General features: G+C 25.9%; 1 protein-coding gene across 1 annotated transcript; it reads left to right on the top strand.

Moving 5' to 3' along the window:
- Positions 1–11,129: 11,129 nt before the first annotated feature.
- On the top strand, positions 11,130–12,140 carry LOC136083102 (TNF receptor-associated factor 5-like). Its single transcript, XM_065802511.1, has one exon. It carries the CDS (start codon positions 11,130–11,132, stop codon positions 12,138–12,140), a length of 1,011 nt encoding a protein of 336 aa, XP_065658583.1.
- The last annotated feature ends 2,797 nt before the right edge of the window (positions 12,141–14,937 follow it).

Genomic DNA, 14,937 nt, shown 5'->3' with positions numbered 1-14,937 from the left:
CTTATAAATATCATAAAGACGAAATTCTTTGTTTGGGTTCTTGTACATGTTTAGTGAACAATATATGTTGTAATTGTGAAAAAAACGAGTTAAAGATTCTACGTTCAGAATATAATAATTCCAAAAAGAAAGACTATAAATTAGTGAATGGATTATATATGGAATAATTTTTTTTTACTTTATTGTAATTTTATATTTTAATAAAATTTTTTTTAGATTACATAATAAAATGGAACTAACAGAAAATGATTTGGATTTTTTGATGGAAAGCATATACAAATTCAATCAAATTTGTCCAGCAACTTTGGAAGAGATTCGAGAGAACGCGATTGCTTCAAGACAAATTTTATGTCGTCGTTGTAAATGGTATTTGAAATACAAGTGGGATGGGTTTTTCAATGAAGAAATGAAAAGAATACCTTCTATATTGATTTTGATGGTGTTTCAATATATTAAAATTCATCATCATGTTTATTTGAATTTGAATTTTGAAAGTTTTTATAATTTTTTTAAAATGTTATCTAAAGAAGATTTATTAAATCATGTAAAAGAAAAATGTTTAGAAATTGATAAATGTAAACATTATTTGAACGAATGTGAAGATTGTGATGAATATAGATGCTCTGATGGAGAAAGTTGTTCATTTATATATTGTGAAAAATGTTTTGATCAAGTGTATTAAAAATTTTTTTTTAGATGAATAAAATAAATGATATTAAAAAGTTGGAGTTGTTAAACGAACAAAAAAATGTATTGAATGACGACGAAGTATTAGCTATGAAATTTTTATTACTTGTTAATGGCAACAAAAACAATTTTTCAAATCAAGTGGAAAAAGTCATTGATAGGAACATTATATATATGATGTTTTTTGTAAAATATGCTGTAATGTATTTATATTCAAAATAAATTTTTTTTAGCAAAATAATAAAATGTTATCTTTACAACAACAAAAAGCGCTTCAATGGCTTGATGATGGAATCAATTTTTTTATTACTGGTGGTGCTGGTTGTGGAAAAAGTTATATTGTCAAAGAAATTGCTCAAAGTATACAAATTTATAAAACAATACATGTTACTGCAAGTACAGGAAAAGCAGCTCATTTGTTAAATGGTGTCACTATACATGCTTTTGCTGGTATAGAAACTGGTGTTAAAAGTGTAGCTTATTATAAACGACATATGCATCCAGATATTAAAAAAATGTGGTTGGAAACTGATGTTTTAATCATTGATGAAATTTCGATGATTAATGCTCAAACCTTTGATTTGTTGCATTTAATTGCTTGTGAAATTAAACAATGTTATGATGAATTATTTGGTGGTATACAAGTTATTGCTTGTGGTGATTTTTTTCAATTGCCACCTATTAAAGGAGAATTTGTTTTTAAATCTAAAATATGGCTACAATACATGACAGAAGTTTTGGTTTTAACTGAATGCTTTAGACAAAAAGAAGATGCGCAATTTTTTGCAGCTTTAAATGAAATACGTTTTGGTCGAGTTTCAGAACAAACTATTGATTATTTTATGACACGTTGTTTTGAAAAAGATGAAAATTTGAATAATAAATATACAAGATTATTTTTTAAAAATGTGGAAGTTGATTTTTATGATAATGATAAAATGAATAGTATAAAGAACGAAGGTTATTGGTTTTACGCAAAAGATGTAATTAAAAATCAAAATATTCAATATTCCTTTCAAATACCAGCTGCCGTTTATCTTAAAATTGGTGCTATTGTTATGCTGGTAAAAAATATCAACGTTGAAGAAGGCTTGTGTAATGGCACTGTTGGAACAGTTATTTTAATTGAAAATAATGCTGTTTGGGTTAATATGAATGGAAAAGAAGTTAAAATTGAATGTGTTAAAGAAGAAATTTTAGATTGTTCTCATGCTGTTGTAGGCTCAAGATTGGGTTTACCTTTAAAATTGGCTTTTTCTTTTACTGTTCATAAAGCGCAAGGATCTACAATGAATAAAGCAGTTGTTAATTTTAATTCAAAGGCTTTTAATAATAGTCTATATTACGTTTCTTTGTCACGTGTTTGTAATATTAATGATATTTTTATAATTATTAATAATAAATTAGAATTACGAAAAATATTTGAAAGTTTAACTGTTGATTCAGATGTATTGGAATTTTATAAAAAATACATGTAATTTTTTTTAGATATAAAAAATGAAATTTGAATATCAAACTGAGGAAAGTAAATTTAGTAACAACAGTATATACACTGAACATTTGTTTTACATTAAAGATGATTATAAAGATGAAGATATTGTAGAAGAATCACAACTTTATTCAGAAACTCAAACTCCAGATGAAATTGTTTATGATATAGAACAAAAAACAATGGAAGGCTTTGAAACGCAAATGAAAAATAGTATTCTTTTTGCTGATTTGTTTCAAAATTTTTTAATTGGTTATAATATTGTTACTTTGTGTTGCAAATCTATTGAAAATGTTTATTGTAAAATAATGAAACGATGTTACAATTCGCCTGTTTATTTTATAAAACCTTTAGAAGGATCAACTAATTTACGTTTTATTCAAGATGCCAATGTACGAGCTGTTTTTAATATTTTAGAAAACGATAGCGGATAGAAATTAATACGTTTATGTAATTTTAAAATTAAAACTCTATCCAATTTAACAGAAAGGTCAATGATGAAATTACGAGATTTTGAATTGTCAGGTTTTAAAAGAAAATTGCTCACGACAGATGAACATAATCAAAAAAAGAAAAAACATAATAAAGTATATTACGAAAAAAATAAAAAAAATCTTTTGGCTAAAAAAAAAGAAGCAAATAAAATAAAAAAGAGAGAAAAACACGACAAAATTTATTACGAAAAAAACAAAAAAAGAATTTTATATAAAAGTCTACAAAAGAGGAATAAAGAAATTGATGCAAAGGAATGGTTTGGTGAGTGGTATAGACCTCATTCTATAACACAATGGCAAAAATCGCTAAAAGCACAAACTTTTACAAAACTCTCTTATGACCAAAAAAGAAAAATGTTTTTAGATTACAGTATTTTATTTGAACCAGGTTTATGTTTTTATTCTGCTTTTTTAATCTCTTTGTTAATTCGTCAATGGAATGTGAGCACAATTAAAGAATGGAATAAAAAAGTTTTGGAAAAAAATACAACTGACTTGTATTCAGAAGAAAATATTTTTCAACTCCTTTTTGAAGATCAAGATGAACAAAATATTTTGGCTTGGAAAAATGTTTTACAAAATTTAAAACAAAAATCTAAAAATATGTCATTTCAAACTTTGATTGATTTGTGTCACTGTTTTGCTTATGAAAATACTTTTGATCGTATTAACATTAAAATTTTCGCTGTTAACAAAAGTAATACCAAAATTCGTTTGTTACATTCTAAATTAAAATCTCAATATAAAAGCACTCTAACAGAATTATTAAAAGTGGTCTACGAAAGCGCAAACATTACCAAAGACGATCAAGATTCTCAAAGAGTTTTTATTAATGACGAGGAAAAAAATATAGCTAATCAACGGAAAAAAACAAAAAACACTATAAAAATTTGTATTTTTCAAAAAAACAATTCTTTTCATGCTATAAGTATGTTGAATTAAAAATTTTCTACTCTACATTTTTCTTCTAACAAGCCACGTGTTCTTTTTCAATGTTCAGAATGTGGAAAAAAATTTACTACAGAGACACACGAATGTGAAGGTTTTTATAAACCTGACAAATTTACATACAACGATTGCATTAGTCACTATCGTCCACAAAATTCATTCATGTGTACAAGTAGAAACTTATTTCCTTTTTTAATGACGTTTGACTGCGAAACAAATATTACAAAGTCTGAAGAAAATTCCACTTCAAAAGTTAAACCTTTATCTGAGTTGAGTTATCATTGTCATTCCATCGTTATTCAATGCATTCATGAAACATTAGCAAGAGAATGTTTTGGTTTGGATGAAAAAGGACACGTGATTACTCAATGGATTTTTTATTATGAAAATACTATTGAAAGTTTAGAAAGAAATCCTTTAATGTGTTTACCTGTCTATTTTCAACCGGGAGTTTCTTTACTTCACAAAACACACAGACGTATATTATGGGAAAAGTTAAATTCAACTCAAGAAAATACTGAAAATTTAAAAATGGAATTACGAGTTTATGATTTGATAGCTTTAGCAGACACTTTGGTTCGATGTGCTTACAAAATATGTTTACCGCGTTTTCAAAACTTAAATATAACATCTGAAGAAAGAAATTTAATATGGCAAGAAGAAAATCTTTTATGTTCTATTTGTAGATATCCTGTAGATAAAATACATCAATCTGATATTTATAAAAATAAATTTTTTCACATGACTCCCCAAGAAATAGAAAGATTAAATCATAACGAATTTCGTATTTACAACGACAAACGAATTCAAGTTGTTAATATCATGTTTCAAAGAGTAGGTCGTTTAGAATTGTTCATGTTACCTTTAAATGTTCAAAATTATTTAATCAATAACGATGCAGAAAAAATAAAACAAGATTTATTTCAAGTATCGAGTTTGTTTTATATTTGTTGTAGATGGTGGGAAAAATTTCAATACCTACCTGCCACTAACGGTTTGTTAAGTGATTATGTGAGAATAACCACTGAAGAACTTGTAGATTATATGAAACAACTGGCTTCCCTCATCATGACAGATCATCAGCTGGAAATCTATTTTGATCAAGAGTATATGGAGTTGTTAGATGATCCCTACTTTTTAATCAAAATCTTTCGCAAATGTATCAACGAAATAGGTGGTCAAAATACAGATAATCTCTATTTTTTGTTTCTTATAAGAAAGTTAAAACAACCCGTCTACGAATTATGGTATCATTGCATGTTGGTTTCTTTTAATAATCAATTTGAAAAAAAATTTAGTTTATCTGATTTTATTCAAGATGAAAAAAATAGAGAAAAAGTTTTAAATAAATGCAATTTTTTTCTCAACGCTTTTGAAGATTATCTTGTTGTTGATCACGATCATTTTTCAGGACAAGTTTACGGATTGGCTCACGATTATTGCAACAAAAATTTAGGCAGATATAATCCACATTTATCTTGTCCTATTTTTGCTCACAATGCTTCTTTTGATAACCGTATTATGATTGTAGAAGGTTTAAAAAAAATATTGGATATTCCTTTATACGGTCATTTGGCAGAATCTGAAACATCACCTTTTAACGCTTTTATCAAATATAGCAACATGGAAGATGTTTTTGTTATATCGAAAAATGTGAGCAAAGTCAATATTATTTGCATTGGTAAACATATTAAAATTGTGGACAGTTTGAAAATTTTAAATTGTTCCTTAGAACAAGCCAGTAGTATGTTATCACAAAAAGCTCAAAATCAAATTATCAACACTATGTTGCATTATTTACGTCCTTTTCATCCTGAAATTAATCATTTAACTGACAATATAGAGTTTAAAAACTGTTTTATTAAAAAAACATTATTTCCTTATTCACAAATAACTGATGAACTATTAAACATTGAATATAAAACAATACCACCTATTGAATTATTTGCTCAAAACGATTTGATGAAATCTAAAAATTTAGAAGAAGAAATTAAAAAAATCAAAGAAGCTTATGAAAGTGTTAAAAAATTATGGAAATTTTTAAATTTAAAAAATTTAAAATCTTTATTACATATATATACTATACTCGACACAGTAGTATTGGGTTCTGTTATGATTGACTTTGATGAAAGAACATTTGAATTTACAAAATTTCATATACTTAATCACGTTAGTATTTTTAGTTATACAAGCAAATTAAATTCTACAATCAGTTTAATTCCTATTCAATTTCCTCCAACCAACGAACATCAAAAAATGATTGAAAAGAGTATTCGGGGCGGCATGTCAACTAACGGCACACAAAAATTCGCCATTGATACTGATCATTTTGAACCTAAAATAAAAGAACTCAAATTAAATAGTGTATTAAGAGGTTGCTTAATTTTTATGGACTAAAATGGACAATATAGAGGAGCTCAATTAAAACCCTTACCTTTTCACATGAAATATTCTTTCGATTTGGAATGTGTTACTTTAGAGGATGTGATTCAAAAATATCATCGTGTTAATTTAAACGGATTTTCAACTAGTGCTTTAGTCCATTGTCAAATTGCTATGAAACCAGAGTATCAAGATCAAGTAGGAGGTTTTTCGCCTATGGTAGAAAAGGAAATTATATCGTTACAAGATTATTCTCCAACTGAAATTGTATCTAAACGCTATCTCAAAAACAATGGAAAATATACTATAGAAAAAGACAAAACTATTAAATTAGTCATGAAATTAAGTTCACATGAAACGTGTGAATTTTTAGACACTTTAATATGGTTGACTACGTGTTGTGGATGTGTTGTTGAAAAAATTTACAAAGTACTCCCTTTATGGCGTTATCCTTTAGCACAAAAAATGGTAAAAAGAAATATGGAAAAAAGAAAAGAAGCCATTAAAAAGGGTGACAAAGTAGTCGACGCTTCTTGTAAATTACAGATTAACGGACATTACGGGACATTAAGTCAACAAATTGCGCAAAAATTAAATACGACTTTTATCAATCACGAAGAAAAAGCATTTCAAAATATCATTGAAAATTTTCAAAACATTCGTCGCGTTTTAATTAGAGAAGGTCAAACGGATGAAAATATTAGGTTGTTATTTCCTTTTCACTTTCAAAATTTATTATATAACGAATCAGTGTTTATTGGTGTTGAATCTGAAAGATATAAATTGGACGTTTTTGAAAAAAAAGTTTGTTTAGATTATTATGATACTAGAGATTTTAATTACGACGATTATTTTAAAGAAATGCTTCTCAATTTGATTAGTGATGTCAAAACAAAGAGTATTTTATTTCATGATGAAAACAATCATTACGAAATGAAAGATGTTTTTGAACTTTTAAAAATAAAAGATCATAAAAATGCTCTCATTTTAACAACCAGCGAAAAATGCAAACTCGTTAATAAATCTTTACGTATTGTAGCTTCACAAATTTTATCATATGCTAAACTTAACGTAGGACGTTTTAGTTGGGAATTGGGACAAGTATTAAGAAATCATGGAGCTGAAAAACATTTAGTAGTAACAGATACTGATTCTGGTTGTTTTTTCATTACTCAAAAGAAAAAGAAAAACAATATGCTTACTTCAACATTTCGCGAAAAAGTAGATGAATGGATTTATTTTTCAAAATTTGGTGATCGTTGGATGGATTATTCCAATTATAAAAAAACTCATCCTTTTTACTCCACTCTTTATGCTAAAGAAACAGATCATTTTCAAAACGAAATACCTCCTTCTTATTATATTGCTCAAGCTTTTGCTATGGGACCTAAATGTTATAGCGTTCACAGCTTCAATGGAGACGAAGAAAAAAACTATTTCTACCCAACGCTTTTACATATAACTTTCTAAACTTTCTAAACTTTCTAAACTTTCTACTACCTTCACCGAGAGTCGAACCCACAACGGTCTAATGACATGACGATTGAAACATAGTGCGGCGAGCGAATGCACTATGCTACGTCGACGTGTTGGTTCATAATGTTTTGAATTTATTTAACATGTTGTTTTAACACTTATCGCAGAGTTTTTTCTTCGTAGAGTTTTTAAAAAGTTGTTTACTTCGTTTTTTAATCTGTTTTAATCTTGTTCATAAAAGCCTTATTAAAACTTTCTAAATTTAACTATCATGACACAGCATTTTCTTTTCATTGAATAAAGTTGCATCACTTTGTCTTTTATACAAACTAATCTGTAGAGATTAAATTTTATACATAAAAAGCGCGTTTTTTATTATCAAAACCAAATGGCAAAAGCACGCTTTACTAAGCTAACACTTACAATGACTAAAATTATGAAGAATGATGAAATTATTTCAGGTAATATGGAATTAAGCGAACAAGAACTAGAATTTAGCGATAATGATATAACTGTTATAAGCGACGATGAAATAGACGATGAAAAAGAAATCATCGTCATAGATGATTACGAAGATATCGATATCGACTATGAAATTTTTAACGAAACAAACACAGATATAGACTTTACAATTAATAAAAACAAAAAAACACCGAAAGTAAATACACAAGAAATACCAACTAACCAACTCCCAACTAAACAAGAAATACCAACTAAACAACTCCCAACTAATCAAGAAATACCAACTAACCAAGAAATACCAACTAACCAAGAAATACCAACTAACCAAGAAATACCAACTAACCAACAAAACACTCAACCGCTGCAAGAAAACATTATTTTGAAAAAAAAAGTAAGTTGTTTTTTAAAAAAAAAATTTTTTAAAAAGTAATAAATTTTTTTTAAGAATTTTATTTTTTTAAATTTTAGAAAAAAAAAAGCGAATACCATTTGAGAAGAAAACAAATTCGTAAATTAAAATATGATATAAAGAGAGTTTTTTATTTAAATTTATAAAATACATTATTATTTGGTTCTATTTTTTCGTCTTATATTTGCTTCTTTTAATTGATGTTTAACATCGACATATGATTCAGCAGTATGAACCCAACGTTTTATTCTTTTACCGACTCTTCCAAGTTTGCGATTTGTTTTATTATCTTTATATCTATTATTTGTTCTTCGTAAACATGATAATATTCTTTTACAATTACTCGGTAAATACTGACTTTCAGTCTGTGTCGATGTTGAACTCTGTTTTGTACTCGTTTGTGTTTGAACTGCTTTTTTTGTTCTAGGAACAGTTGTTTTTGTACGTGCCATGTTTACAGTGTTTAATGATCTAGGAGTATACCTTATTTTAGGCATTTTATAAAAAATGATATTTTTTATTTATATATATTTTATTTATTACAAAAATAATACAGTATTAATATTTAAATAAACCTATTTATTTTACTAGTTATAACAATGAGATATATTACCATAAATAAAATTCAATATGAAATTTTCAATGACAGTCTGAGTGACCAGCTTTATATTATTCAAGATGGTAAAAAACGCCCCATCAATCAAGTGTTTGCGTACAATCCAAAAAAAGGTAATTAATTTATGGTTTGCATATAAAATAAAAAAAATTATTTTTTATAATACTATTTTTTCTTATAGATGAAGAAATATTAAGACTGCGAAATTTTAGAAACTTTGTAGAAAACTATGTACATGAGATTAGAAAAGCAAGACATTCCCAGACCCGTCGTAAGTTTAACTTTACTACTTTTTTAGTAATAAAAAATAAATACATTTTTTAATATTCTCCCTTTTTTTAGATAATCCTTATCCACTAGCCACAACTAGAGAAGTCGGTCCCTCTCACTGGGACTACTCGCCACGTAAGTTTAACTTTACTACTTTTTTTATTAATAAAGTAATATAAAATATTTTTTAATATTTTTCTTTCCCTTTTTTAGAGAGCCCAGACCCAGAACCGCAAGATTCATAAAAAAAATTTTTTTGTAAATATATTTTTTTAAAGAAAAAATCATTTTTTAGTCTTTTTATATATTTCTTTTTTTTGTTTGTTTATTTGAATTTTATATTATCTTTTTTTATATTTTTTACTTTTTTTAATATATAATAGAAAAAATGAATAAAATAATAAATAATATTGCAAAAGAACTTCATTATCATTGGAAACAATTAGCTATATATTTAAATTTCACAAGAAATCATATTAAAAAAATCGATAAAAATTACAAAAAAAACTATGATAAAATAAAAAAAATTTTAGTTATCTACATATTGCAACACGTAAATAAAAAAAGAGTGATAAATCATATATATTCGATAATATCAAAATGGCAAAACAAAACAGATAATAAAGAACTTTTATTTAAATTATTACAATGTAAATTTGTTATAATAAATTATTAAATTTTTTTTGTAATTTTTTTAGCAAATAAAAAAATGAATTTTATACGAATTAAACTCAAAATAACATCACTTTTACAAACACAATGGGAAACTTTAGCAGAATACCTTGGCTACAAAAAACGAGAAATTGAATGCATACAATACGATTACCACAACACTAACGAAAGAATGATGAGAGTTTTAACTTTAATATACCAAAAAAAAGGAACAGAAATCGATGCAGCACGTGCTCTATATGATGCATTATGGTGTTGGTCATTAGACATTTCAACAAAAGCAAGCAATCCCGACCTTATAAACAACATAAAAGAGAGTATGGAAATGATACAAAATTTTATATTACAATAACATTTTTTTGTAAATTTATTTTATTTTTTTAGCTAACTAATATAAAAAAAATGAAACAATATATCAAAACTTGCAAATGTCATGAAGAATTTTGCTATCATGATTTATGTTTAACTGAAAAAGAAGAGATCTTTATCAAAGAAATAATGGACGATGAAGAAATGTCAGAAGAAGATTACGAAAAATACTTGGAAGATTTACTTGCAACAGATGAAACAGTTGAAAATGATGAAACAGATGAAAATGAATATATTGAAGAATTAAAAAATCAAATGATGGAAGAAGAAATGGAAAAAGAAATACAAAACGACATAGACGAGTTGTTTAATGAAATGGACATTGAACAATATATCAATGAAGTTATTAAAAAAATGGACGAATTACCTGAACTGTATTTATAAATTTTTTTATTAATTAAATATACATTTTGTTTTAGCAAACATAATAATGACTAATAATAATGAAAACTACGATGATATGTTTACTGGTTTTGGGGACGTATTTGAAGAAGTAGAAAATATTACATTTCATGATGCATTCAACGAAAATTACGATGATATATTTCCTGGTTTTGAGGACGTATTTGAAGAAATAAAAAATATTACATTTCATGCTACATTCGACGAAAATATAAACGAATTGGACATTGAAATAGACTTTTTTTTTCTTATACTTAATTTTCTTGTTGTCATTATAAATTTTTTATATTTGTTAAATGTTTTATGTTAAAAAAGAACGAGTGTATTTTTTTATTAACAATTTTTTATATAAATAAATGTTTTTTTAGCAACTAATAAAAAATGGCAGACAACATATATCTATGCTGTTTTTGTGATATGGAATTTACTATGGAACAACTCATGAAACACTAAATGGAATGCTCTACAAATCAATTATCTTACGAATGTTTTACATGTAAGAAAAAGGTAGCAGATTTATTAAACCACGAATGTGAATATGAATTTCAAAAAACATGCTATTTTTGCAATACTGCTGTAAACAACGAAGATTATGATGAGCACTCTGTAATATGTTTTCAAGATTATAAAGATCGACAAAATAAATATTTTGATCAAATTGTACAAGATGAAAAGAAAAATTTAAATTATTTGAATCTTTCTGTTAACCATATCTTAGCTGGAGCAAAAAATTGCAACGAAATTATAATAAAACTAATTACAGATAGTAAAGAAATGATGTTCAATCAAAAAGAAGACAAACAAGAAATTAAAAAACTAAAACAAGAAAATACTAAACTACAACAAACCTTGGAAGACATGAACAAAGAAATAACAGAATTGAAAAATGTTGTATATGAAAACATAACAGCTTTAGCAAATCAAGAGGAAATACAAAATCTCAATAAAGAAATTATAAAACTCAATCAAGTTGTTGAAGAAAACGCTACAGAGTTCTTGGCTTTAAAAAAAACAACTCAACAACCACAAGTTATGCAACACCTCTTTAAAGACAAACACATCATCAAACTTGATCAAATGAATCTAAGATTACTTTCTGACGAAGCTTATTATTCTGAAGCTGTTTACTCACCCGAAGGATATTATTATCGAATAAAAATTTATACTCGCAGCACCAATGAAAAGAATGTAGCCATTTTCTTTCAACTTATTCGAGGAGAACTAGATGATGCTTTGAAATGGCCCTTTAGTAAAAAAATAATTTTTACTCTGAGAAATAATGAAAAATTTTTCGCTCATACTATCATGCCAGAAAATTATATTCAAAGTTTAAACGCGAGTTCTTTTGATAAACCTACTGAAGAATTTAATGTAGCAGTTGGATTTCCTAATTTCATTTCACACCAAGAACTAAAACAATTTATTATTAACAATAACTTATATATAACAATTACTATTCAATAATATATTTTTTTATAAAAAACTTTTTGTCATTTTTTTTTAATTTTATCTAATGATTTTTTATGTAATTTTATGTAACTTTTTTTATACATTGAAATATTTTTTTAGATTAACTAATAAAATGAATGCAATAGACATTTTCAGTCAAATCAGTCTAGAACTAACCATTGCCAACGTAAAATCTATCAAATTCATGCTCAGAATACCGTTTGGAATCAAAGAAAATTTAAAAAACGGATTGGATATTATAGAGTACTTCAAAGATAATATTATACAAGACGAACAAGGACATACTTACGAATCATTAGAAAGCAAATTAGAATATTTACTTGTATTGTGTAAAACGATTCATCGAATGGATATTATCACTAAATATAAAAATAAAATACCACGTTTGCCAACGTACGAAGAAAGCCTAGTTAAACATTTACCACCTATTTATTCTCCACCAAACGCAGTATATCCAAGTGATGTCATTGAAGCCAAGCAACAAGAACTTTTCAATTTTTACAATCCTTTACCTGAAGCACCAGAAGCACCTGAATGTGTTCAAGAACCTGATTTCTACTAAAAACTTTTTTGGGAATAAGTCATACTTTTTTACTTGTATAGTAAAAGTATGATTTATTTCCAAAACATTTACTTTATTTTTTTGTATTTTTTTTATATTTGTAATTTTTTTAGATTAGTAATTAAAAAAAAATGGGAAGCAACTGGGGCAATATTAGCAGATTAATAGATTTTGAATTTACATCATTACATTACCTTGTACACAATCGTGTAAAAAAACAGAAACGAGCAAAAAGAATTAAAATGTCAGACGAGGAAGAAAAGTTTGAATATTTGGAAAACATTTATTCTCGTATTGAAAACTTTGAACAAGAAACTCTAATTTGGTTTTGTCCAGATGAACGACATTTTTCCTATTATCTATTTCATTATGACGATGAAACATTAGATAACATGAACAAATTTACCAATGAAATTCAATCACAACTTACCTTGAAAGATTTATGTAAAAGAACCTTGGCTCATCAAAGAATCATTTATGAATTTGAGCAATTACAAAATAAAATCATCTCTATATTTGTTGGAACCAAAATGCGAAACACAAAATGGACAAATGGAGTTTTTATTAGAGTATTATTTCAGAATTATAAAAAATACATCTTTTACGAATGGATAGTCGAAAAAAATAAACATTTATTATTTTATCATCTTCAAAGACGTTATCTACATAGTCTTTTTCATTTACTTTTTACAGAAATTTCGTATTTAGCAGATCCAAAAAAACAATTAGAAATACATTTAATAAAAGAGTTATATTACGTAATATTAGAATATGTAAATTGGGCAAAAAATCAATATTTTTATATTACAGAGCACTGTTTTATTCATAATACTATTGTAAAACAATTTTTTTAATATTCTTTTTAGATAAATAAAAAATGCAAAAATATAATATCAAAAGAAACAAAGACTTTCACACATCATATGGCATTATTATTCACATTGTCTATTGGTTTATGCTAGAATCAAAAAACAACATTGGACGAGATATGGAATCGTTAAAAGAACTAATAAAAAGAAAATTAGCCATCAGAAAAATTGCAATCAAACTCGAATTGTTGAAAGACGAACTTGGATTTTTATATTATTATTATCCAGACAATAGTACTGATGATTTTTTTTATACTTGTGAAATTTTTTCAAATCATACTCAATTTTTTTGGATTCAAAGTAAAATTATACATTATTTATTCAACATGTTAATATTTCATTATAATAATCCTTGTATTAATGATAGTCAACTTGATTTTTTTTATAATTGTATTTTAAAATATGTGCAATGGGCACAAGATCAATATTATTTTATTACTAATGTTGATTTTATACATGTAAAAGATTTGGTTTTATATTTATAGCTAAACTAATAAAAAATGCAACTAATAAGAAAAAGTTTTGAAGAATACAACATGCATTATCACGAATGGGTATGGTTTTGTCCACAAACAAGACTGAAGTATAAATACGAAAAAGTGCCAACGTTAGAACAAATATGCAAAAGAAAAATGGGATAGCAAGAATACAAGTTGAAATGGACATATTTTTAAAAGAACTTGCCAAAGTCATTCCTATTGAATATTACGATTCCGATAAATATATTATTTGGACTCAAACTTTTTACAAGACAACTGAAATTGGACCTCGATTTTTATACAGAAAACATTTAGAATTTTTTTTTGATCAAGCTTTTTTTATATATATAACCGTTGAAATTTTTAACTCGCATTATATTCAACCTTTTTTAAATAATACACAATATGATCATTTTTATATTTTATTAAAAAAATATATTCATTGGGCTTTAAAGCAATATTATTATATTAATTCTCATCAAACTGTACATAAAAATGATGTTATTTTATATTTATAGCTAGAATAATGAAGAAATGAAAAAATATGGTTACGCTAAAAAAACAAAAACACCAAAAAAAATACGACAACAAATGAAAGGTATATTCTTTTATTTTTATAAATTAAAAAAAAATTTTTTATTTAACTTATTTTTATTCTCTTTTTTTTCAGCTATGTACCCTTATTTTTTCAAAATGAAAAAACAAGCGCTGTTACAATCACAATTATTCAACAAACGATATTTTTGTGCAAAGAAATGCGGATTATGTCAAAGCTGCGAGCTACAAAAATAATAACTTTTTTGTATTTTTATTTTCAGAAATATATATTTTTTATTACATTTTTTTGACTCTTTTTTATTCCATCTTTTTTACTTTATTTA

The sequence above is a fragment of the Hydra vulgaris genome, chromosome 08 (assembly GCF_038396675.1).
Source record: "Hydra vulgaris chromosome 08, alternate assembly HydraT2T_AEP".
NCBI classification, from domain to species: Eukaryota; Metazoa; Cnidaria; class Hydrozoa; order Anthoathecata; family Hydridae; genus Hydra; species Hydra vulgaris.
The sequence above is the reverse complement of the archived record's forward strand: the minus strand, read 5'-3'. Positions and strand labels throughout refer to the sequence as shown.